At 37.0% G+C, this 26,134-nt stretch overlaps 1 protein-coding gene across 1 annotated transcript in view; it reads left to right on the forward strand.

The window, feature by feature from the left end:
- USH2A (usherin) overlaps positions 1-26,134 on the forward strand; it is a 409,459-nt gene that overhangs the window by 160,490 nt on the left and 222,835 nt on the right. Inside the window, exons 29-31 of the mRNA XM_013949903.2 lie at positions 264-449; positions 15,716-15,829; positions 18,390-18,551. Coding sequence (XP_013805357.2) covers positions 264-449; positions 15,716-15,829; positions 18,390-18,551 — 462 coding nt within the window. The remainder of the gene's footprint in view (positions 1-263; positions 450-15,715; positions 15,830-18,389; positions 18,552-26,134) is intronic.

The following is a 26,134-nucleotide window of genomic DNA, read 5'->3' on the forward strand; positions in this document are numbered from 1 at the left end:
CATTAAATGTTTTTGGAAAGCCTCAACAAGACAAGAAAGAATGTTATGTAGATGGAGTTTTGATGGTTTTGAAATATAGCTTAAACTGAATAGCTCAAGATGTGCAGTCGTATTAAATCAATGCTGAAAAGTTACAACTCTAATAAATTGTATTTATGCTAATGGTTGAGTCTGATTTACTGCAGCCATTAAAAGTGAGGAATAGGGGCAATAGTCTCCTCAGAACTGCCATTTTCTCTATTTTCTATTTTATCCTTCCGCAGTTCCACAAAATGTGCCAACTCCCTCAAGAGTTCACAGTATAAATGGTTACAGCATTGAGGTCACCTGGGACAAACCTGCTGGGGTCATAGGTGTAATTGAGAAGTACATTTTGAAAGCGTATGAAGAGGATGGTCCCAGTGTACCCATCACTAGTGCTGAGTTTGCTGACACCGGTATGCTCACAGGTAACTGTTGTTGAGTACCATTTTTTAGGCACATCTAATAAAATGAGATGCTCATACCTCCTTTGTTGACCTATAAAGTATTACTCGAGTTGTATGGAGCTTTTCTACTTCTGTGTATACACAGCATATATAATATTTGGATGGAAGTATTTGGTGTCAGCATCTACATACATACCTCAACACTGACTTCAAAGAACACTAGAAGTTAAGATAAAACTCAAAAAGTAGTTTTATTTAAACATTTCTTTTCCAGTCTATTGAGGAATGTGGGGGGAAAAGGGGTTATTTGTTTGTTTTTTGCCTAGCAGAAGTGATTTTTCTTTCTCATTGTTTTTACATCCAGTTCACCTAAGTGAACTCTGAAGTTGGGTGCTAAGATGCTATCTGACCTGATGTACCAATGCACTTGACTAACTTTAAACATATAAACCTTGCTGATTTAAGTAGGAACCAGTATTCATTTCTGTTAAGCAAATGCTTTGCTTGATAACACTGGAATGTGGAAGTAAGTTATTACAGAAGGAAGGACTTTGGGGGCTTTGGTGTATCTGTGGGGCGTTGTCATTGTTGAGCTATGGGTTGTGAATGGAAGCCATAGGAATCACTGAAATTGAGAAGTGTTTTTTGGAGTCTGCATCTTTTTACCTGTAGGAGGTGAATGTTTTTAGGAAGGAGCTCTAGACTCTTCTGCTATGTAGAGAACATCTTCGGACTTTTTTTCCTAGCAGGATAGTTTTCATCTGGCTTTCTGCTCTCTGTCAACAGACTCCCTTTTCTTGCTACTACACAGTTGCCTTGGGAAGAGAACACATCACAGATGATTAAAGGGGACAATAGTAAAAAAAAAAAAAATCTTATTTTTATTATATCAAAATGTAACCAATGGATTTGTTTATGTACTCTCCAAAATTAATTATAATTCATCTTAATTTAAAAAGTACTAATGACATAATGCTCAAGGCTGTTGGCTTGGTTTGACTCAGCTTTGGGCAATATAACAATCTCAGAATGTGCCTTTACCCTCAGACAGTGTATTACTGCTGTTTTCCTAAAGCCTATTAATATGTGCTTAGCATTTTTGCACAAATATGTATGTTTTGTGTTGTTTCTCTGCCATAATGTATGCGTGCATTTTCAAGAGAAAACATTTTATTTTCTTGAATTTGAAATCTCTTGTATTTTTCTGAGAAATGCACTTAGTCTACCAAACCTGCATGAGCTTTTTATTTTTACTGTGATTGCTTTGATGAACTCCTTGATTGAATACTCTTTATCTATGCTGTAGAGCAATACAAATTGTGTTAGTAGAAATTAAAGACCATATTAGAAGCATATGAATTAGATAGCTTATTCACAGCTGATGTCCAGAATCAAAACTTTGATTTTTGTTGGTCTCATGCCCTGACTGTGTGTGAGGGCTTTGAAAAAGTCTACACCAGTCTGGGCAAGTAGGAAGTATTTGCAGATCGCTTTTGGGAGGCAGAAGAATAAGGCATTTATTTACGTTAAAAGGATATAGTAAGTGAATCCCAGTTCTTTAGTCTGTTATAGCGGATAGCTGCTGAATGCTGCAAAATAAAATGACCCTGAGAACTTAAGAATGACTATATTAGTTTTGACCAAAGGACTGTTTCAACCATTTTCCTTTCTGACAATGTCAAACTGGACATGCTTAGGAAGTAAATATAAGAAATGTGCTAGGTGTAGAATAAGCCTTCCTTTTAATACAACTTTAGTCGATAGTTTATGGAATTCCCGAGCTGGAAGTTGCATATGGACCATCATGCTTAATGGCCTGTGGTAGAGCTGTCTTTCTTTTTTTAATCCCTTTATGCTTCTGGCACCTGAAACATGCTATAGCAATAAGTTTTTCCAGTTCAGTTTTCCATGTGTGGAAATAGTGCTACTTTTGTTGTTTTACAGCTTCTGCCCAATAGTTTAGTTGTGTATTTCCCAATTTCTGCATTATATGAAATACATAATTCAGGTCATTGTGCTGAGGTCAGAGCTAAACCAAATGAAAGGTATTTCTGTTAAATCACTGATCTTGAAATGATTTCACATTCAGCATGTTGATTTCAGTACAACCTACACAGATTGGACTCATCTGTGGGCACTGGGAATAATTCCCCACAAAGGTGTGAGTTATTATGGAGAACTGAAGAAACCTCAAGTGGTAAATCAATACTGATTTTTGAAGGCAGTCAGAGGTTGCCCTCATGAGCAGATTTGCAATGCATAGAAGGTGAGCACACAAGTTTATTTTTAAATGCAATCTGAGGGCTAGGAAAAGGATACCCAGTGGAGTGTCTGAGAACCTGTGTGCCTAAACACACTAGGCAGGTTAGTGTGCTGTCACGCATGTTTGGACATAGGCTGAAAAGCAAATGTGTTGTAATGTGGAGTGGGAGGGCAGTAAAGAGTGTTTTTTTCATATAATATAGATATGGCAATTGCAATTTTGCTGCTGGTAACACAGTGGATAAGAGACGATACGTAGCCATGAATGCAAATTTCATTGTACCATGATATGGCACATGCTCCTGCTATATAAAATTTAAATTATCTGCAAATATTTGTGTTTAATCCATGAATGCAGTGACTCTTATGTGATCTTAAAAGAAAATTAAAAGTAAAAAATGAATGCTATTGATGGCTAGATTGTTAGAAATGGAAATAATTCTACTTATTTTTCCCTATTTATTCTCTTATTAATTGTGCTCCATTTGTCGTGGATAGTTAGACCGCTGCTTATCAATTTCACTTTTGTTCCAGATAAATTTTGAGAAAGTTTAGGGTTTGTTTAGTTTTATTTGAGCAAGCTTTATATGTGGAGACCAAAAGTAGGTCATTAAGCCTCATAACTAATTTCGTTGGTATTTAACTGAGGGTTAGCAATACAGCAGGAGCTGGAAAGTCATTTTCTCAAAACAGACAATTATTACCCTTGCACTTATACTACAGTCTGTTGGAGAATTAGCCTGTTGGAAAAGAATACAAGTCTTAGAACATATTCAAGTTCATCGAGATGTAAGACTGATCAGAATGAGAAATGTTATAATATGATTACGTTATCTGGAGGTTGGAGTCTCTGAAGTGATACCCAAATGTTGTATTGCATTATGGGAGTATTCTGCAGTGTAAGCAGATAAGAAACATGACTAAATGCTTAAAACTTAGCATTGGTGTGGGGAATTGTTTTTCCTCCTAGTTTGTTAACAGAAAGAGGCCATAAATCCTGTAACTGTAAACACCCTTAAAGAATATTTGAAGTACAGCTGATGGAGTCAGGGCCAGTTTGATTAGCCCTTCACTACCTCTAATGGCCTATAGTCCATAAAGCCTTGCAGAAAGTCTAGGAATGGAGCTGTAATTAAATGCCTAATTTAACTAAAACACAACATATTCACTCACTGGGGACAAAATATGTGAAAACACTTGAAAGACCTTCCTCTCCATCTTAATCAGATGGAATTTTCTCCCCCCTATAGTTAAGGCAGCCTCCTGTTGGAACTCAAGGAAACTGCTGCATGCCTCTTCTATTTCTTGGCATAGAAGTCATCATCATACAGTTAGAGAAACCAAACTTTGTAACTTCTAGAGAACAAAAACCTTTCAAATATTGTCAGCATGAACTTTCCCTGTCCTGGCTCAATTTTAATGCCTTCAGACTGTAATCAGTACTTTAATATTTGGCATTGATGGAGGTGCTCATGATAATGAACACTCAACATAGCTTCCTTCAGATATCCCTAAGCTTAGGCTTATTGAAACTGAATGGAAAGGTTGCTCCCACTTAGGTTAAAAAAAACAAACAAACAAACCCCAAACAACCTCTACTCCCAATATCAAAACAAAGCACAAACAAAACGATAGATCAAAAAGCCCTTGATGTTTTGGGGAAGTTTCAGAAGGAGCTTCAAACTTAGTCATTTGGATCTCATATTTTGAAACAATGACTTTGGAAAAATTCTGATTTGTTTTTTGTGTTTGGAATCTCAGTTTTCAGGTAATCCTGAAATCCTGGGTTTGATTTTCTGAAAATAAATGAATATTTTATAAACAATATATCTCAAGTAAGTTTAAATGCAATTGAATAGCCTTTCTCTGTCACAGATGGACTTATTTTAAGTTACAGGCTCCTTGCCCTGTTTCAGAAGGCAGAATCCAAGAACAGATTTGGCTTTCCCTCCTGAATGATCTTTCCTGATTAATCAAAGTTTAACAAATATACACACCGAACTTGACCAGGAGATGCTGGTTTTGCTGTTTCCCTCTGAGCTTGCTTACAAAGGAAGTTTTGCTTATTTTCTCCCTAATTTCTCTTCAGGGACTGTTCCTTTAGAAATTCCTTTGTTAAATTCTACAAGTAGGTGCTAAAATAGCCGCAACAGCTAGGCTGGCTAATGCAACAGGAGAGAGGAAAGCACTACACCTTCCAGTGGGATTGCTGATGAAGCAGCACTGTTAGGAAGCACTAGCAATGTCAGTGTGCCAGTTAAACACTGGTGGTTTTCAGAGTTCTTGCTTTAGTTCTTAAACTTATTATCCGAAGACTCCAAACTCAGGTTCTGCTTAAATCAGGCAGTTCCAAATTTTCAGGTATTAGGTTTGTGTGTAGATCTATCAGTTTTTTCAGCCCGTTTTCTGTCTAGCAGCTATGTGCTTGTGGCTTAGCCAATATTTACCTGTTCCATCAGTGACCATGGGTCACCTAACACAGTGAGCAATGCTTCAGGGCATTTGAATGTACAGTGAGTTGTTTGTTGTTTCATAATAATGACATACTGCCCAACTTCTTTTCCCTTAAACCTTTGTTTTTTTCTCTTTTATTGAATGCAGAAACCTTTTTTTGAGTCCAGGTTTTCACATCTCCAGACTTGCTGTTTTGGAGCTCAGGCTAATTTTGCAGCGCAATACCTTTTATGTCTTCTGTCCAGTTCTTCAGTATCAGATCGTTTTTCAATCCCCTCCACAGTCCGTCAGACCCTTACGCAACTCATTGTTGTGACCAGCTGTTAGATGTTTTTCTTAATATTCATTTCTGTGCTTTCCTCCACACTGAATTTCACATGTGGGGGAAATGCCACTAGCTATGCTTTGAAGTTAAATCAGAGGTATCTTTCCATTCCCTCCTTAAAATTTTCCTTCCCTGTTAGCCTAGACTACACTTAAGCTGCTGCTAGCAAATTTATTTAAGGGCACTGACATTCCCCTTTATCTTATTTTTTCCTCATGCCTTTTTATATCCGTCTGTTGTGTGTTGTTTTATGCTCAGACTATAAATTCTTTTGAACGATTACCATGATCTGTTCTGTGCAGTAAGGTCCTAAGTCGTAACTGGAGCATGGTAACAAAAAAGTATTAACAGCATCACCCCTTCCCCAGAAGCCTGTCCTGCGTGTCTCAAATTCAAAAGAACCTGTTGCACTTCTATCAGGGTAAAGTAGCTAAATATTTAAAGCAATAAAATAAGTATTTAAGGTAAAGAAGGTCTTTAATTGAGCATAATCCCGCAGTCCCAAATGCTTGCTCCTGACTCCTCAGAAACAAAAATCCTTCAAAATCTGACCCTTGTCATCTTCAAAATCTCAAACAATTTTTTAACTTTCATCCCAGGAAGGAATATTCAGTAGGATAAAATCCTTGAAATGAGGGTGTTCAGTCTGACTGTTGAACCAAAAGGTGGTTCTTATGATGGCAGCTTAATAGATAAGGCAATGTATTTTTTTTCTTATGCTGTTCAGGGTTTGTATTCCAGAATGACTCAAGTTAGAGTATGAATTTTTGAGATCCATGGGATGCTATACTAGCTCATCTTTCCCTCGTGCAAAGGCCATGTAATAACATTGATATGTTTTGAATAAGACCAGTCACACTGAGCACAAAAATAAGGGAAGCACAGGATCATCACAACAAAGATTTTTCTTCCCTAAAGGCTAACTTGTATTACTCTGCATTCCAGTACATTCCAAATGTCGTTATTACACTGCCATAAAAATTTAGAAAATAAATTAGAATCAGTATTTAAACAAATGAAAGAAGCTTTAGACACGCTATTTCAATCTGGTCTATTGGTGGCTTTTCCTTCTTTTTTCCTTTGGAGTCCATGCATCTCAGACCTCGGAGCTCCTGATTTCTCCAGTAATTTCATCTTTCTTTTCATGTGTTCTGTGGAATGATCCTTTATTTCAGTGGTTACTGATATGGCTAGCTGCAAGCTGCCTTCTGTGCTTAAGCAGTAAAGGTTGCTTTCAAAAGATGATTGAAACATTTAGTTTTGTGAGACAGTTACTAAGTATCTGAGACTACGCAAAGATTTAGAATGCATTCTGTTCAGCCACTTTATTGCAGTCCTTTCATTACACGTAGGGGAAAAAGGTGAGGGGATTATTGCTCAGCCTTAAGACTTGTTTAATGTGTTTTAGTAAGTTTAACTATCAGAAGATTAATCTAGCAAGGTGATCATGTCTTGTCCTTATCAATTAGAGCTCAGAATACACACAAACACTTTATAGTGTGACATAGAAAATAGCTCATGAGAAATATCTTCACTAAGCTTCTGTTTGCACTCTTCTTGACTTAGGGTGCTTAAATCAGAGTCCTCACATACTCCATGTAGTGCTGTGCTTTTTGTTTTGACAAAGGGCTCCTTGCTTAGACCCAGCCTTCAGATAAAAGTAAGCTTTTGCATTTATCTATCCAAGCAAAAATGCTTCTATTATCAAACCCTTACGATAATATTTTATAATTCAAATCAATCTCATCATAGAATTCAGGAGATCCTCCAGTCCCTAAATTTTAGCAGCTCCCAGTTACAGGCAATGAAGAAAACTAGTGAAAGCTGCAATTAATATTTAACTAAAATATTCTGCAAAAGAATTTGCAAATATTTGGTATTCCTAAAATACTTCTCCTTTACTTTAGTATGGTTACTGTAGTTCATACTGCCTATGCCATTACTGCAGTAACTAGGTGTTGATGTGACTGCACATGTGATAATGAGAAAATTGTTGTCAGTGGTTTTCCTTCCAAACGTCCACGATCACTGTTCCATCCTTCCCTTGACATGTGTTTATAATTACTTTTCACCTTTTGGTCTTTTATGCTCTGCAGATGAATATCTCAGGAAAAGTTAATTTAATGATTTAATATGGTTAATCAAAGTGGTTAGAATATGCCTCAGCTTTGAAAGTACTCTAACTAGGGCTACTCTCAGAAGAGAAAATTAAGCCTCCTGTCTGTGACTGATAGGTCTGGGCTTGCCTTCTGGGGCTGCAGAGTAAAGGAAAACTCACTATTAGAATGGCAAATTTCTGTATTCAGAGAACCAGGTAAGAGATTCTCTGTCTAATTGAAATGAGGAGGGAGGCTTCTGCCAGGGCCCCGCGTAAGCAGCCAGTATTGGCTGCATCTGACTAATAAATCCCCGTGCCCCCACCCCAGTCACAGAATCACAGAATCACAGAATCGCTGAGGTTGGAAGGGACCTCTGGAGATCATCTAGTCCAACCCCCCTGCTCAAGCAGGGTCACCTAGAGCACGTTGCACAGGATCGCGTCCAGGCGGGTTTTGAATATCTCCAGAGAAGGAGACTCCACAACTTCTCTGGGCAACCTGTTCCAGTGCTCTGTCACCCTCACAGTGAAAAAGTATTTCCTCATGTTCAGATGTGTTTCAGTTTGTGCCCGTTGCCTCGCGTCCTGTCGCTTGGCACCACTGAAGAGTCTGGTCCCATCCTCTTGACACCCTCCCAGCAAGGGGGCTCGGGGAGTGGGGGACAGGGGCCGCTCTGGGTATGGACCAACACAGCGCAGCCCGCTGGCACTGGAGTTGGGCGACGGGAGCAAGGTAGTGACAGCAGTGAGTCCTAGAGATGGTCCAGCAACCATCAGGTGACAGCAAGGTGACAAGCAGAGTCTGAGGTCAATCTGGGAAATCCAAACAACTGTTCGGGTGAGGGTAGGGAACGGTCCACCTAGGGTGCAGCTCAGGCCAAGGTCTGGGGGTGCAAGGCTGAGCTTAACTGGAGCTCCTGGCCCCTGAGCAGAGGGTGCCGGGGGAGGCCCCAAGCGAGGCTGGTCAGGGCCCGTAAGGCCTGTTGGTGCCTCCCCCCAGGCCCTGGCAAGTTCTGTCTCATGGACATTGTTCCTTCTGTGCCCAGTGGGGGAATGTATTTTCCAGGGATATTCAGTTCAGGACTCTTTTGTTCAAAATAACTCCAGTTTTGGAAAATATGTTTTAGGAAGTAGTGCATCAGAACAGTAGTTAGGTAAACATTAAAAAAAAAAAAAAGTGGGAGGATTCTGCATGAGCTTTTAGGCTGTCTCTGGGTGCTTTGATCTACATTAAACATGTAAATGATTTACCAAAGCCAGATAGCCAGTTTGCTGCATGAAACCATTAATGGATTATTTGGATATTATTGTCGTGCATTTCAGAATACTTCAGAGCTCTTTGTTTACACAAGCGTTTTACACTCAAAACGCTCCTATGCTGCAGTTAATGAAATTTTTTTAAATTTGCAGAAAAGAGTTACAATGTAATTAATATAAATACATGTAGGGCCTAGGGCCAGAAGGGTAAGAGAGCTGTTGAATCTGTATTTTGAGTTGTGACAATTTTCTAATGTTCTAAAACATTTTATGAAGATATAAACACAAAGTACTAGCCAGGTCTTGTATATTTAGCTTATATCTATTTATAATTAAAATCTGAAATTATATTTAAAATTATAAAAGCTGGAACTTCATATTAAAATTATTACTTTCACAAGCTGATGTTCTGAAGTCATTGCTTCATCAGTTGCTTGAACCATGTTTAAATACAAGAATGGTTATCATTTTCAACCTAAGTCTTTCTCTGTATCATCGTTTTGTAGAAGTAACCTTTGGTCTGAAATGCTAATATGTGACAGAAAATGCATAAAAATTTCCTGTAACAGGAAGAACGACGGCATGCCTTAGTGTTACTTTATGGTGCCAAGCCATAGTATGTGGGATTTGGAATGATGTATATATATCCTTCTAACACAACCGTGTATTATAGAAGAAGGCCCTTGCAATGATTAGGCACGTGATTCTCTCTCTGGGCCTGTTTTGTCCCTGTGGAAGTTACTGCAGATTTGGTCTGTCAGTCTCTCTCACCTGCATGTACGTACACCTGTCTGAGTGGAAGAAGCTGAAGCAGTATGCCAGAAGCTACACCTGAGCCTCTGCTCAGATCTCTGTCTGACTGCCGCAGCTACTGTAACATAGGGTAGCCTATAGATCTGCTGTGCCCATTAGGTTTCTGTGAATTGCCAGCTGGTGTTCGAGCTCCTTATGGCTCTAAATCAGAGTGACAGAATGTAGGTTCTTCTGTCCTTTCACTTAGCAGACTTTGTCAGCATATTTTACAATATATTCATTTAAAAACGTGATTATTATTATTTTGTAGTATTAGGGTTCTAACTTGCCTGAGTTTAGACCTAAATGAATCTTGTTTACTACCCAATGCTGTTGTATGAATTTATTCATATGAATTGTAAATTCATATGCAGCTGTTAGCTGCATACCAATATATTTATTAATAAAAAAGAAACCAAATTCTTAATTTTTGTGAGGAAGGAAAGGATTATTAATATGTTTTTTATAGACACAATCAGCTTGCAAAAAATTTCTCTTCTCTTTCTCTTTCTTTCCCTTTCTGTAAACTTCTTAAATATATCATGCTGCGGAAAATGAATAGTGAAAAAGTTATCTGGAAGGATCAAGAATCCCAGAGTGATATGCAAAAGAGGACTGTTAGGCTAAGATACTCTGCAACTTAAAGCAGCCAGAGAGCTGTTCTGTCTTAAGGGGAATGTAACAGCCTTCCTTGAAGTATTGCAACATGAACTGCACCTTCAAGGCTTGTGTATTTTTGCTTGTGAAATTTTTCTGTGGGGAGAAAAGTTTTCCGAGCCAGAGAGATCTGGTAACCAAAGTAAGCTCTTTTGTTCTTATAAGTCGAAGAGTTGGAAGAGGTGCCCTCTTGTTCAATAATTCTTCAAAATTTTATGACTCATGCTATGTGTATGGTAGAAGGTGCTTTAAAAATGCAGATGTGCGTGACAGATTGATGTGCACAGCCTTTCAGTCCAGAAATGCATATGTAGAAGACGCATGTACTTAAACAGTTTTTGCTACAATCTGTTGAAAGCACAAAGTCAGTTGAGGACTTCCTTTTCTGGTCAGTGGACTGTGATTAAATGTAGTGTGGCAATGATGCATCTCGACACACAAGTGACTTTGTTAGACAGATGATGTATGACCTCAGGCATTCAAGTTGGCTAAATACAGTCTTTGGGGAGGGGGGATTTGTTTTTTATTTTTTTTAACTGCTTAGACAAGAATTAAGGCATATGTATAATGTGTACTGCAAAATGGGTCCTTATGAGGTGGAGAAATAGAAAGGAAACAGTGAAAAAAATCTGGCAAAGAAATGATCCTTCAAGTCCCTTTGCAAAAAGTACACTCAGCTCATGAAACAATGGGACTTGTACGGTTAAGCTCTGCAGTTGGCTTTGGGAATCTTAACTTTCAATAGTAATCCTGGTAGGGTTGAATTTTCAAGCTGCGTGTAAAAGTGCCTAATTATGACTAAAATTAGCTAAATTTACCTGTAAAAAAAGTTGAACTGATTAACCTTTCAAAATTCTATTCTTTCACTATCCTAGCTGAGTATATATATATATATTTTTTTTTTGATAGGTGAGGAAAAGAATGTTAATATTTGTGTTACAGCTATAAGAGTAAATAGCTTTTTATGCAAGTTGTGTGTATGGGCAAATGGGTTTTGTTTGGTTTTTATGTGAAAGCTCCTTTAATAAATGTGTTTTAAAAACTTTCTTCAATTTATATTTCTTTGACCAATCCATTATGCAGAATAAAAGCTATATAAGTTATCATAAGCAAGTGTATGTTTTCATCTCTGGAAACCTGGTGGTGCTTTGAGGCAACTTTCTGAAAAAACAGGATGACAGATTGGGACAGAGAAGCAACTACTCTCACAGAGTTCCTTTATATAAGGAAATTACTAAAATAGTATCATTGCCTTGGAATCCACTTTACAATGTTTGTGAACAGTATATTAACTCTCATGCTTTAGTGGTAAAACAATTTTTTCCTTGGTGAGAAATACTACTTTTCCACTAAAAATCTACCAGATTATTATGTAGACTCTGGCTGAATCATCCAAAGATATGAGACCTCCCTTTTAGATATACTGAAGAAAATGATGTTTGTTTTATGGAGAAATGAATGGAAAACCTGGATATTTAATCTTCTTGTATACTTTATGCATTAGAATGGTGAATGGAGTGGATATACAGATGCTACTAGCTCTGCCTAGTCAACCTGTCCATTTTACCATCAAGTCATTGTTGACCCTTTTCTACTGTCCATGCCCATGTTTTTATCCCATATCCAGAGGAATGAACCTAATGTTTTCACTCGGAAACAACTCTGAAACTTAGCTTTAAATATTACAAATAATTAAAGATCATTTAAATAAAATATAGAAAATTAAGTACTAGTTTTGCATATAAAGTGCGTTTAATGTTCTAGGTGTGATTCCAGATCACTCTTTTAGACTGTTAACTTTACATTCATATTTAACAAATGACATTATTCAGTTTCATGGGGTCACTGTGTCAAAATGTCTGTGTTAGAACTTAAATTTATTTCCAAAGGTTCTTTAAGTGGGCAGATAGGAGCGGTGTGTTAGAATGATTTACAGTCTCTGATTCTCCATGCAGACTTTAAGGCTTGGAACGTAGTCCATGATGTAAATTTTAAGTCTAGATGGATTCAGCTACTCTGTAGTGGCATACTCAATGAATGGGACTCCTATCCCAAATATGGGAGGCTGACCCTTTTCTTAAATATTGATGGGTCCCTCTATTTCTATCTCCTGATCAAACCGACAATTTATCTACCTCTTACCTGTTAACTTTAGTGGAATATATGCACGTGTGGCTGTGGCTGAATTTTGCTTTGTTAGCATCCTTTTTTGGAAAGCCTTACGGACTCTCGTCAGGTCATCAATAATCGGGAATAGACAGGAGATGCCAATCTGCGAGTGCACAAATTGAAGGGAAAGAAAAAGTTTTTAAAAGCCATCGACGATCTTCATTGGATCATAGGGCTATTTTTTATCACAAAATTTATTTTGCTGTGCTATAAATTAATGCACGTATATCAGTGATGATCTTTGCTATGGGACTGCTGACTTTGTGCTCTAGGATAGTCAGGCGCTGAGTGTAAATTTCACTGACTGACTACAAGTGCAGAGGAAATGAGTGGGTAATGAGAGCAGAGCAGCCAGTTCTTTAATTGAATTAAAAGCCGGGTGACACCAATGCAGACACCTGTCCAATTACAGACAGGCCAAGGTGTTTACCATTGCTGTACAAGCGATTTGAAGATGACAGAAATCTTTCCGCCCACAGATTAACATAATGAAGGAGAACAGATTACAGTGGATGCTGGCCAAACAGATAGGTTGGCAGCTGAGAAAAAAGTAGTTTGCTGAAGTATGTAAATAAAATCTGTGCACTTTCTATTGCCTACCCATGCAGCACATCTGTTTCTTTGTTGAGAGAAAATAGTGCAGAGTATGTGTGTGTGAAAAAAGATCTTAATTATGAAATAAATAAAATATTTTCTCAGTTGCTGCCTTTGCTGGATACATTTTTTTTAAGCAACAGATACCTGATTTTTCAAAAGGATTTTTTATTTTCCTTCAAATTCTCACTGTCCTTCACAAACCTACTGGATAACATGATGTAAAACCTATTGCATTGCAGATGCATCATGTAAAATCTTTCTGCTTTGTCAAAAGTAAAAAGCACAGCCAAACAGCCCAACTCAAACCTCCTACTGCTATGGGCATCTTTCTGGATGTGTGCTACCGTGGCTTTCAATGCCTGAAGCCATTGGTGACCCTGCAGAATGTCTTCCATCAGAAAAGGCAAGGAGCATTAATTCACTACTTCATAAGAAAAGAATGCTACAAGTGCTAAATGTACAAATAAAACTAAATTGCATCCTGAAGCACAGCAGAGTGAATAGGGAGATAGCATTTATACTATACCATGCTTCTCTTAACCAAGAACTTGAAAATGTCACAGAGGATTTGGTTTCTGCACGTGTTTATTTGCTGAAGGTAATTCAAATAGTAGCTTTTATACATTCCCATATTTAACTCTTTATGATCTGGAAATAAGTGTTTTGTCTGTACTAAGTCTTAAGGTAAAAAAAGTTTTTTGTTTTTTGAGGGCTTTTTTGGCAATGAGGTTTCTGTGCTAAGGAGTTTACTGTAGATTCCAGTATTCCTGCTTTACAGAAACACTTTGAAACATCATTATTTTCTATTTTATGCTTATTGAACGCTCTTAAAAATATTTGCCTTACATGGCAAAAAGATTACAGGCAAGTTTGCTTGGTAATGGTGGACACAGCCTTCTTTTTCCTCCCTGTAGCATTTACATTAGCTTGTAAGATGGTAGTACAACTTTCCACTATTAATGGAGGATTTGCGAAAGCAAAAACATAACTAGAGAGAGTTGATTCTGATCAACATTTTTACTTTAGCACAACTACACTGTAGTGACTGTTGTTACTTCTGATTATCTCTTTGCATGTAAGAGTAGAACTTGACTTCAGAAAGCTCAAAGATCTGCGCAATGTCAGCCTTCCAAGATTTTGAATAAATTACACAAGAAGACACAAACATTACTAATTCAATGAAAGTTAACCTCGTTTTCCATGTGAACACACTTATTAGTAAACACAATAGAAAGATGTATGGATTTACTTTAAGTGATTGTCCCGCTCAGAAAATAATAGAATAATGCTACAACTAGTAACCTTCCAGCATCAAATTCTCAAGACCATTTTTGTGGGTATGAAGGGCGTATGAGGGGGAAAAAGGCCTTCTGCTTAAAGCCAAGAGTGTGTTGCATTCTATTTAGTAATTCTTTGAAAAGTAATACTATGGACTGGTTTCCTCTATCTGTTTGTGTACTGAGGGGCTTTGCGCTCTCATTGTACTAAGGGAGATTTGGCCAAAAATTATGGTTCTCTGAAGTACCAGTGTTTCCAAAGCTGTTTATGCAGTGGTGCAGCTTGCAGCATTCCAATATGGGGCAGTTCCTAAATAACATAGTTTGCACCATAAAAATAATCGTTTTTTTTTTTTTTTTAATGCAACACCCCATTGATCTTACTAAAAGCCATTATAGTAGAGGTGAGAACATGGTTCAAAATGAAATTTGACATGAATTGACCTTCTTTTAAATTAATTATTTCTGCATTTTCATTCCATATTACTTTATTGTCTGACCTACTTTGAAGTAGGAACTGCTAGGTGTTTTTGAAAATTACTGAGAAATACATTAATTCCTATGTAGTCCTACCATATATTTCAGTTCAAAATAGTTTATTTTTTAAGTGATAAGGAGTGATGTGTTGCATCTATTCCTAAGGCATTTTTGGTAGTTTGTTTTGTTTTGTTTTGTTTTGACGGGAGCAGTGTGTCAGGATGACCATTTATCTTTCCTGACTCTGGTACTGAAACCAAACTGGTATGGCATGTAGCTAATCTATTTGTGGGAATCCAGCAACTTCTCTTCACTAATAGCAGCAGGACCTGAGAAAGCACAAGCTTACAAATTGTTTTTCTTGTAAATCATTGGGTGCTGTGTCATCTGAATTATGTGACCGTGGTAGCAGCAAATATATGTCTTATACACTGCCACTAAAGTAATGGAACACAACTGGGATGTTTCATACACAAAAAAGATTTTAGCTTATGGATGAATAGGGGTAACAGTGTAGAGGTAGCATTATTCTGGGAGGGAGTGAAAATTCCTTAGAAAAACAAAATGCGTATCAGAATTAATTTGATGAGGGAGGGACTAAGAAAAAAACTGAACTGAATGGTATTATTATATTAAGATACGCACCTCAGTCTTGAAATGGTGTCTGTTATAGTGGAGAACTAAAGGAACTTAGCTGAATTAGGAGTACGTTGAATGTAATAAAACACCATTTACTCTTAATTTATTTTTCAAAATTTGAGTCATGGCATACTGGAAATGAAACCTTGAATGCTTTTTCTTTTGCATCCATAACAATGGAAGCAGGTTATGAAAAATTTTATTTTTTTACTTCTGTCTTTGTATGTATGTATAACAGTCTGTACACTGTACATATATAACATTTTGCTTTCTTCTGTTGCAGGCATATTGACAGGCTTGCATCCCTTCACAAACTATGCTGTAACCCTAACTGCTTGCACTTTGGCTGGCTGTGCTGAGAGCTTGCATGCATTGAACATCTCCACTCCACAAGAAGGTAAAGTAATTTCAAAGGTCTTGACTTCCACATTTCAGTCATGAATAATAAAACAGGAGAAGAGCTAAATGCTGCAAAGCCATTTGCTGGAAAACCCCAACCTAATTTGATGACAAAGTGCATTGCCAGGCCATAATTGCTCCATTTTTTGGGGGGGGGTGTGTGAAAATGAATCAAACTGCATACCCTTTAATGACATGCATCTTTAATAGCTGTAATGCAGATTAATGGGCTTTTTAATTGCTGTTACATTGTTCATGCAAGAGCCTTGTCATTAATATGAAGCATCTGAAAGATTAATGAAAGCTTCCTCATTTTACTATGGCTCAGAAGTAAATCTAGAGACAGTCTGACTAAAAAGAATTGATTGTATGGCACAGTATGAAATTGAGAATCAAACGGTTGATTTCCGTGGTTTCTTTTAACTGCTAAACACCAGCAATAGGCAACAATTATTTCAGTGTGATGAAACCTCCAAATACCAATTGAGTTATTTATTAATCACTGTTCATATTTTCCCTTCTTTTCTAAACTGTTTTATGTTTTGGTGTGCTCAAACTTAAAGGTTGTAGTGTAAATTAGTGTTTTCTAAGCTTACATTAAGATCTAAAGTGGGAAGAAAGAGAAAATATGTTACAGTTTTGGATTTAGAGAGTAGCTTGATAAGTAATACACGTCAATTACTGGAGGAACTGTTCCCAAAAGATCTGTAGCATGTCTAACTCCATTCTCAGTTAAACATAAAGTCCCAGTCAGATTCTTTTCCTGGTCGCACCATTCTAAAGCCATGTTAATCAAGCTGAAATCATCACTTACTCCAAATTTATATCAGTAACATAGTGAAAGACTTTGACTTGTATTTACAGAACAGTATTTAATCTTTCATGATGTGATGTAGATTTCAAAATTCCCTCACTCCCATAGTCCTGTCTACTAACTCTCACAGTGTTGCGTTTTTAACAAGGCTTTTATTTGTTTTATCTTCTCTTGTAATTTAGATACTAATACAGTACCAATAAAAGAAATAAAATTTTAGCATGAGGTTACATGAATTACAACCATAATGATCAAAATAATGCTAAAGTGCTGAACTGTTAATAATAATAATAATAATAAACAACTGTTACCAAAGCAGATATGCCTGCAAGGAATTGTCCCAATGGAGTTTGCCATCTGATGTTGTTGGAACATAATTTTGATGTGAACACATTAACAGTTATGACCAGCACCAATCAAATCAAAACCCAGTCATTGCCTGTTGAAAGTTCTAAATAAACTCTCTTGAGTTTGTCTGGTAGCATTATCAGTGAAAGTGTGTAGCCTCTGACAGCCAAATAGGTAATGGACCCTGTGATGGAAACATGCAATATGGTATGGTATATGTCTTTTTGGTGTAATACAGTAATTAAAAAAAATTGTTTATATCTCATTTTCTAAGCTTAGTAAATGTACTTGCTGAGGTGGGAGTTCTACATGTGTTTTAGAAAAATACCCACTGTGTTTAGATGTGCTGTCATATTGGGAAGGTTTAGGCAAGAAGAGTTTTTTTTTTGTTTTTTTTTTTTAAACACCTGAGATCAAATAAAGCCATGGGGAACATGTTTTATCCCTCAGAAGAATTGAACAAAAAGTCAACATGTGGAGTTTCTATTTTTGAATGCTCTTGTTACATGCTCTTAATAACAATGAATTGATGATACGTAGGACAGACACCATATCACACCCTCCAGCTATCCCTGTTTCCCTATTGAAACATTCATTACTTTATATTGTTTTCATGTTGCCAGCCAGTGCTAGTTATTGTTTCAGACTGCTAACACAGAGCTTGTGTATTATGAGATATTCCTCCCAGGCTGAGGCCCAAGTTCTGCTCCCCTTGCAGTACTTGGTGGGATTGCTTGTGGTTCTAAGATATAACTCACCGGAAGGGTGAGAGAATTGGCCTTTTATATTATTATGCATTACCAACTTTCAGTATATTATGTACACAAAATCTGTACTAAACAAACATTATTAACTGTTGAATTACAAAAAGTCTGAAATAAGGGATGTGTGCATAATATAGCACCAGCGTTTATGATTAGAAAAAAGTGATCGCTTTGTAATTTGGAATAAAAAACATCAAGAAAGAGAAATGAACTTGTATTAAAAATAAGCTGTACTAAAATCATGTCCCCCTCCACTTTCTGAATGTTATCAGTCATGAAAGATAAAGTCATACAAGGATAATTATTGTCTAAAGAGCAAAGCTTATGTCCTTGTCTTTCACAGAAGTTTCTTTTTGGCTAGGAAACCTCACATGAGATAGAAGAGTTCTCAAAATGTTGATATCTTGCAATCAGTAGTAGTTGCTCACTAAGATTATGTATTATTTGTGAAAAGCCAAAAATGCTCTTATACATTACTCCAGCAGACTTGCAATGGTTTTAGAGCTGCTTCTGATTTATTTTCGTGGGATCTTAGGAGTGTGGTTAAGACTCCCTCCCTCCCCTCCCTCCTTTACTGCCCGTTATATATATAATGCATTATACGTTTGTTGGTTTTTTTTTTTTTTTTCCAGCCCCCAAAGATGTGCAGCCACCCACAGCAATATCATTTCCCACATTGTTGCTGATGAGTTGGAGTCCACCAAAAACACCGAATGGTATTATTACACAGTATACTTTATATGCGAATGGAGTACCAATTTATTCTGGGAACAGAACCAAATATGTTGTAAAAGGTGAGCTCTGTGCTAGGTATCGTGTTGGATGGGTATCTCATAGTTGCTGTGAGTTTCCCTGAGTTTCCCTGCTTAGAGAGTCAACTGTGTCATTCCAGTGGAAGGTGGAGTAAGCCAGTAATGAGGCTATATGGAAGATTTAGGAAGTTTGGACTGAGCTGTGAGGTTGAGCCCTTTGTTAACATGATAGTATTGATGAGGTTAGTGCTTTGGCTCTCAGTGCCAGGCTTCAAGATATTTCCTGGCTGAGGCTGAAATTATGTAATTCTTCTGCTACCTCATGGACCTGGGTTACAGCCCATCATGCTAACTTTTATTCTCCCTGGAGGTCCTTATTTAACAGCAGCTCTATTATTTCTGGTAAAAAGCGGCCAGACCAATGCCTTTTTTTAAGGCAAAGTATTACTTGTTAAAATAAAAGCATTTCAGAGAAAAACAATTAAAAATAAAATAAAAAATGGGCTGTACACACTTCAAACCCTGACAATTTCATTTTTTTAGGGAATCCTTTATAGAACTCCTCTCTGTTGGGATCCCCAGAGATAATTATACACCTGCCTTTTTGCCGTGGAGTCTCTTCTGTGTTATTCTGTTTCACAGGACCTGAGCCATCTTATAATAGTTTTTATAATTTTTTGATCTGGTAGCATCCAGCTCTCAAAACAAGTAAACTGCAAGCTGTTGCAGACAAGAAATATAACATACAAGTTTAATAGTTTTTCCCACTGTCGTGCTTGGACGTTCTTAATTAGCGAGCCATTGTGCTGCTTTTCTGAACAGCTCATGTTTAATTCACTTGTTCAAGGCATAAAGTAAATCCATTTCTGATGAGTTATGGAATCTCTGTCAATAGTCAATTTATCTCAGTATTCTTAAATTTTTACATAGAAGCTATATGAATGTTTTTTGGCAATATAATGAAGCATAGTAATCTGACTTCCTATTTTAACTTTACTGGTATAGTTTAATTAGGTATCCAAGTCATTTGTTCAGACTAAGATTATTCATACCATAAAAAAAACCAAAATAAATCAAAATTTTAGACTAGAAGTATCGCATCAAAATGTAATCACTACTCTGGTCCAATCAGAATTTGTGTATGTTAATAGGTACAAATAAAACTAAAACATTTCATTTTGAACTACTCAAGAAAAAGGGTGTCAAGGCCATACTTTGTTTTTCATGTAAGACCTTAAAATTCAACGCCATTTCTGCATCTTGAGTTAGTATAAAACGTATTTAAAAATTCTTATAGTTCAAATTTCTTTGCCTTGCACAGGCCATAAGCTGTGTGGTGGGTCAGTTCTGACACTGAAAAATGAATCCAGTTAGAGAACCTCCTGAAGGCTGTTGATGATCACTATAATAAATAGTGCACACTTTAAGTCAAACTTTTTCATTCTGTATTCAAAGGTAATGGATTTTTCGTAACCATAGTAACCTTAGCGTATTTCTGGATAAATACATGAGGTATATACATTCTGGTTTTATTTTTGAATATAAACTACCACATTATGTATTACTAATAATATGAAAAATAGAATATAGGTTAGCATAATGACAGCTCAAACTAGTATGCATTTTTCTTCTGCAGAAAAATAAATATTTATCAAAAGTATAGGTTCAATTAATTTCCTCCCTCCCCTCAGTTTTCTGGTATTCTTGTAGTGCCATTTATCTTTTTTGCAAGATCTCCATTAATCTCTTATTGCCATCCCATAACACTGTTCTTAAGAATTTTGAAGTGGAAATAATTGTGCTTCCACACATTAAAATCATTATTGAAAGTTCATCACAGGTATTTTTACTGGTGTGTTCATATGCAACCTGGTCATAAATTGAAGAGGAATATAAAAGATCTGGGGAAATGTTCACCATAATACAGTTTTTTTTGTTTGTTTTTGCATTCAGGTCTGATTGTATCCTGACCCATAGCTAAAATATATGCTTATTAATAGAAATTGGAAGCAAGTGATTTCTATAGTTGTGCTTTTAGAAATTAAGAATAGGGCAAATTGAAGAGTCTGAGGATTTGATTCCCCACTTCCCACCCCCCAAATCTTGAGTAATTACATGTAGTTTTTTCAGCTACATCAGATTACATTCAGCTAAACTAGTCAAAGGAAAAGTCTTTTGATTCATAAAATTCCTAGAGGATCTTCTGTTGCTTTTATCTGGAAATAATTTTTTTTTTATTGTAACTTTGATAATTCTGTTCCAACTGAGCATTTCATAACTTTGTTTTCAGTTATTTTTTTAGGTAGACCTAAGATATAATGAGAACAGAGATTCCTGCTTATTCCCAACCAACCTTTTGCATAAAAAGAGAGAACAATTTCAGCCCCTGAACTTTGATTACACCAGGAAACGTCCTGGCTGCCCACAGACTGCAGAACTAGTCTAGCAGAAGTGGACCCAGTGATGGCAGTTATACTGGCTTTTGCAGAACCTGAAATTTAGTTCCAGTGCCTCCAAGATGGGCAAGGTTCTTGAGTTGGAATCCCAACTTTCTCCTGGTGTACTAGTATTCAGTAGGATACAATCTCTTTACCTTGGTGTCCCATCTTCTCATCAGGACTTGCAGTATCTTGGTGCTAATGGGAGCTTCCTTTTTTTCCCCCCACTCCTCAAAGAGAAGACTAGTGAATCAGCTCATGCTGCCCTATGCAGGAGTGCATGACAGGCCTTCTTGCCCACCGTTCTGAATATGGTGTAGAGATCAGACTGTTTGCTTTGGTCCCATTTTATTTAGCTGCCAATTTTTCACTTTGCCTGAGGGGGAAGAAATGATCTGAGCTATCAGGTTGGGATTCGGGTCATTAGAAATCCCATTCTGAATGAGGTCTGTTTAAAATCTTGCTTAGATCTGTGCATATCTTTAATTTGAACCATTTTTGCTTCTTTTTAGAGCCCAAGATTTTCTTCTTTGTAAGCTAGTGCTAAAAGAGGTATAACATAATCTTGTTTTCTGCAAGAGCAGTTTTACATTGAAAAGTTGGGTATTTAACTTTTCAGAGTTACACATATCTCTTTCCCTCTTTCCTAGCTTTCTGTTTTTTTTTCCTTATTTTTATCCTTGCAGCATTTATCCTAGTCTTGCTGGTGACTTTTTACCTCATAATAATACAGTACTGATCCTAACCAGAAAGCCAAAGTTCATCCTCTCTGACATCTGTTTCCTATTCATTCGCCAAAATGATTTTCCTAATTTAATAACTATACAGCTGAGTTTCCAATTATTTGCCTATACCAGAAAGTCATAGATTCTCTGAATGTTTTTTGAAAATTTGAAATGCTATGTCTATTGGAATGGTTCAATTTTGTTTAAAATCTTTCATTTTACGAAGGCTTCTGTTCTGTCCAAAAATTAGTACTTTGCAGAGTTTCACTTCAGACCATGGGAAGCGTAACTGGTTTGTGCCCACACTAGTTAATCCATGACTTGAGGAGCGATATGTTTTCTCAACACTATAACTGCAAATATATTGTTAGCTTTGTTCCTGATCTTGACAGTTGTGGAGAGCTTGAAATACTCATTGATTTTCATGGAAATTCAAGTGTTTTTTATCTCTAAGGGTTAAGCTGTAATTAAAAAGGAAACCCTTTAAAAGCACATATGGCAAATGTACACTTTACCACATTGAAAAGGAGCATCCATTAGGCATCCATCACCCATTAGTGTCTTTAAATATTTTCCCCATATTGACAAATACAGCTTCTGTGTTGTGAGTAATAAAGCACTAAAACAAGTCAGCCCCTGCACCCCAGCACCTTTGCCTCGAGCTGCCATTATTTCTTCTGCTTTTCACCTTTCCCCACTTGCCCTATGTTGTACTACTTTTCCATGCTATCTGGTGCTATTTCACATCCTAAATTATAGTGAAAACTTAATGTCTCCTATAGGTAGGGGCCTCCAGGGGCCTAGAACAAGCCAAGAGAAAATACTCAATTCAGGATCCTAGCTGGAATTTAGGTTGAGTGAATCCAGGCCCTTATTTTCATGCTTTTGGATCTTATATCTGAGAGTGCAGGAGTTCCTGTAACCAAGACCAACAGCTGCAGCTCAGGAAAAGAAATTGTAACAAGGGTCCTACTTTCCAAAATTAGATACTTCACTCTTCTGAGGAGATGACCCAGTAGCTGTGAGGAGATGGAGTAACTTGTAGGGTTATATCCCAAATTCTTAACAGAAATCAGATGATCATGTACAAACTGATCTTTCAAAGGCTTTTGACTTAGGAAAATTTGAGGGGAGGCAGGTTCTGTGGAGAGGAAGAAGGAGTGCAAACATGCAAATGCTCATAGGCGGATTGGAATTTTCTACTTTGAAATGTGGAGATTTCTTAATGCAATGTTTTTGAGGTTTTGGGTTTTTTTTAAATCAATCTCAGAAATTTTCCCACCTGCTTACATGAAAGATGAAACAAGATAGGTATTACACTGAAGAGTATTAGGCAGCAATGCTCTGAGCTGCTGGTGCCAATACCATCTAAAATGCAGAAAGATTGGAGAACAACTTTGTAGATATCTTTAGAATACAAAATATTTGTAAATCTTTCTTTGTACTGAGCTTGGGGATGTACATGTCTACATTTTCTGCAGCATTTGGTACTTGACAATGTTAACAAATTGTGTTCATATAATTTCCCTAGCAGATTCTAATGGTTCTCGTCATGAATCTTTAAAAAGAAGATATTCTTATTAACACTCAGCTGAATGAAACTTACTTTTCTTTGCCAACCTGTAAGAAGCGCTTCCAGTATTTCAGGAAAGAGATCAGATCAACTATGTTATAAGGGCAGATCCTCAGCTGAATTAAACCGGTATAGAGTTATCCTAAATTACATCCCCCACAAGTTTAATAAGCATTTCTGGTATCTGTGACAAACAGCTTTGGATTAGTTTTCCAGAGAAAGTATTAAAGAGATCCTTGGAAAAAGGTGAGAAAGTTATGTCTTCATGATTTATTCTAAGACACCTGTGAAAACTGAGTTCAGCCTATCTGAAGTTAAAAAATAGGACAACCCAAATTAATACTTGTATTTTTTTTAATGTTGCTATAAACCAGTAGTAATTATAGTATAAACTATGTACAGCCACACACAGTTACCACATTTTAGTGAAAAGTGGTTAGTTTTTTGTTCTTTTTATCCCTATGGTTAGTACTGCTTATTTTAAATGATAGACTCATGACAACAAAATCCATCATGACATCAATATTGTACTTATTGTAAAGTGAAACCATTTGAATGGGAGAAAATCCACAGAAGAATTGTAGTGTGGAGGATAATTGCAAGGAAAAGTGTCACTGAGAAAGCAATACTTCTTATGTTTTATTAAGATATCACCGTTGTTCTCATGATTACTTTTCGAATATTTTTGAGTTATGGGAGTGTTTAAAAACACTGATTTTCTACCCTAAGGATTTATGCTCCTTTGTTTTAGGACCTGCTCAAAGGACAAACAGTTGAAAAATTCTATAGTCCTCTTGTATTGGAATATTTCCCATCTTCCAAGTTGCAGTGAAATACCTATAAATACCAGAATAAACCAAGTCTGTTCTTCCACTAGGATATTTTGGGAAGAGTGGTTTACTATCCAATATAATGTTGGTGTCAGATTTATGTTTATTACAACTCTGAATTTCACAATTCTTGAGTTTGCTCTGAAGCAGAGACTTACTTTACAGCGTTGTGAGGCTTGCATGTGACCCAAAAAGATATGACCCAAAGTCTCTTTCTTATTTGCAGACTTTTGCAATAATATGCTACAGTTCCAGGCCTACCACTCATACATAACTTAACAGCACATCCAGGTAATAAGGCAGATAGCAAATAACAAGTTCTCCAAGATGGTATGTAAAGAACATCTGCTGCTTCAGGCTTTATCCTGGCCTGAGTATACCTTTAAACTTGTATTGGTGCACCTAGCACTAGAGGGCAGAGTACACCAGTTTTATAGAGGAAGCGGCCTTCCTCCAGAAGTTGTACAGAAACTAAGAAAGCACTTTTGATACACCTGAATTGGCAACACTGACATTGCCAGTGACTGGTAGTGCTGTAATTAATTCTGCAGACCCAGAATGCAGATTCAGCAGGCACAAAACCAAAGGGCAAATGGGCTGTCTGAGTCTGGCATTTCTGTATTTCAGCTTCAGATAGAAAAATCTGGTCCACTCATTGGACTTAATAGTACAGATCTGGGGAATTTAGATGGGAGGGGGGTTGGGGTAAGGGTAAAAGCATTATGTTTATTTGTAGCAGCTCTGTTGTATCATTTTCTATTGCAGTGCATTAGTGCAGTGTTAAATAAAATCTGCTTATTTAAAATCCTTTTAAATAGTGTTTAAATATTTCCTGCTGATACAATCTGCTAATGTAGTTATCCTTGCTGCAGATTTCAGTTAACCTTGTCGCGGATATTAAGCCTGAAGCTACAGAGACTTTTAGAGGCCTTGATTATAGAGCAAAACCTAATGGTGTCATTATAAAACCACAGCTGGACAAGCTTCTGGAGTCCTTGTCCTTTGATCAGATTTGGGTAACACAGCAAGCCAGGAGAGAACTCACGCTAACCCTTCTGGAATTGCTGAGCTCTCAGGTTGCTTGAATAGCACTTTCCAAAAATTAAAATGCAACACAAATTATAAAATGAGGGAGAGATTGGTACTTCCCAATCTTCTGTATGTACAAATGCAAACTGAAGCAAATAGCTACTCCAAAGCTAATAGCTGCAGAACAGGGAGAGACCTTTTTTCTCCTTTCGCTTCTGACAGTATGAAAATATTTTGGCTTCTGGTTCTGGTTTTAAACAAAGAGAAGAAAAGCATTGATTTCAAGGCTTATCAGTCTAAATTCCTTGACGAGAACTAAAACCAATCAAAAATGTAAACCTCCCAGGTTATTTTGTCCTGTGATCTTATTTCATAATGATTTGTCAGATTTAGACATATTTAGGCTCCTAGTCCTTTATTTTGCCCTTCACAGATATGTAGATTGGTGAGCAGAGTTAAAGATGCTGAGATCACTTCAAAAGATAGTGTGTACTGAGAAAGATAGATTTGAACCAAGTATTTGTTGGAGTTCAGTTTGTAAATTTTAAATACAGACTTTTCTTGGGAAAAGGCAGAGCTGATTGGCTGATATTGCCATCAATGTATGTTAAGAATACCTTCAAAGAATATAGTAGAGTGTATTTGTGTGTAGTATATTTGTGAGATGAGAAGCAAATCTGGCTCGTGTGCAGTGGTCAGAAATCACTGAACGCTGGACAGTGTGAAAGGGTCCACTTTAGTCATTACCTTTGTCTTAAGTAATTGGAATCACGTAATATAAGCCACTGCATCATGTAGCAATGAATTCTAATGGGATTCGTGCCAGGGCCTTATCTAAAACTTACCACATTCAATAAATCTTGGAGGTGTTCTGCACTGCTTTATATGGATTTGGAGGTCTCCTCCAAGACATCAGAGGCACTGCTGCCGGATAGCAGCAAATTCTTGTTTTGCCACTTTCTGATTCTTTTTGCCTTAGCATTGCCTCTCTTGGAAAAAGTCACCTAATCTCATGCCTGCCTCCAATCTC

This window comes from Apteryx mantelli, chromosome 3, assembly GCF_036417845.1.
Source record: "Apteryx mantelli isolate bAptMan1 chromosome 3, bAptMan1.hap1, whole genome shotgun sequence".
In the NCBI taxonomy this organism is placed as follows: domain Eukaryota; kingdom Metazoa; phylum Chordata; class Aves; order Apterygiformes; family Apterygidae; genus Apteryx; species Apteryx mantelli.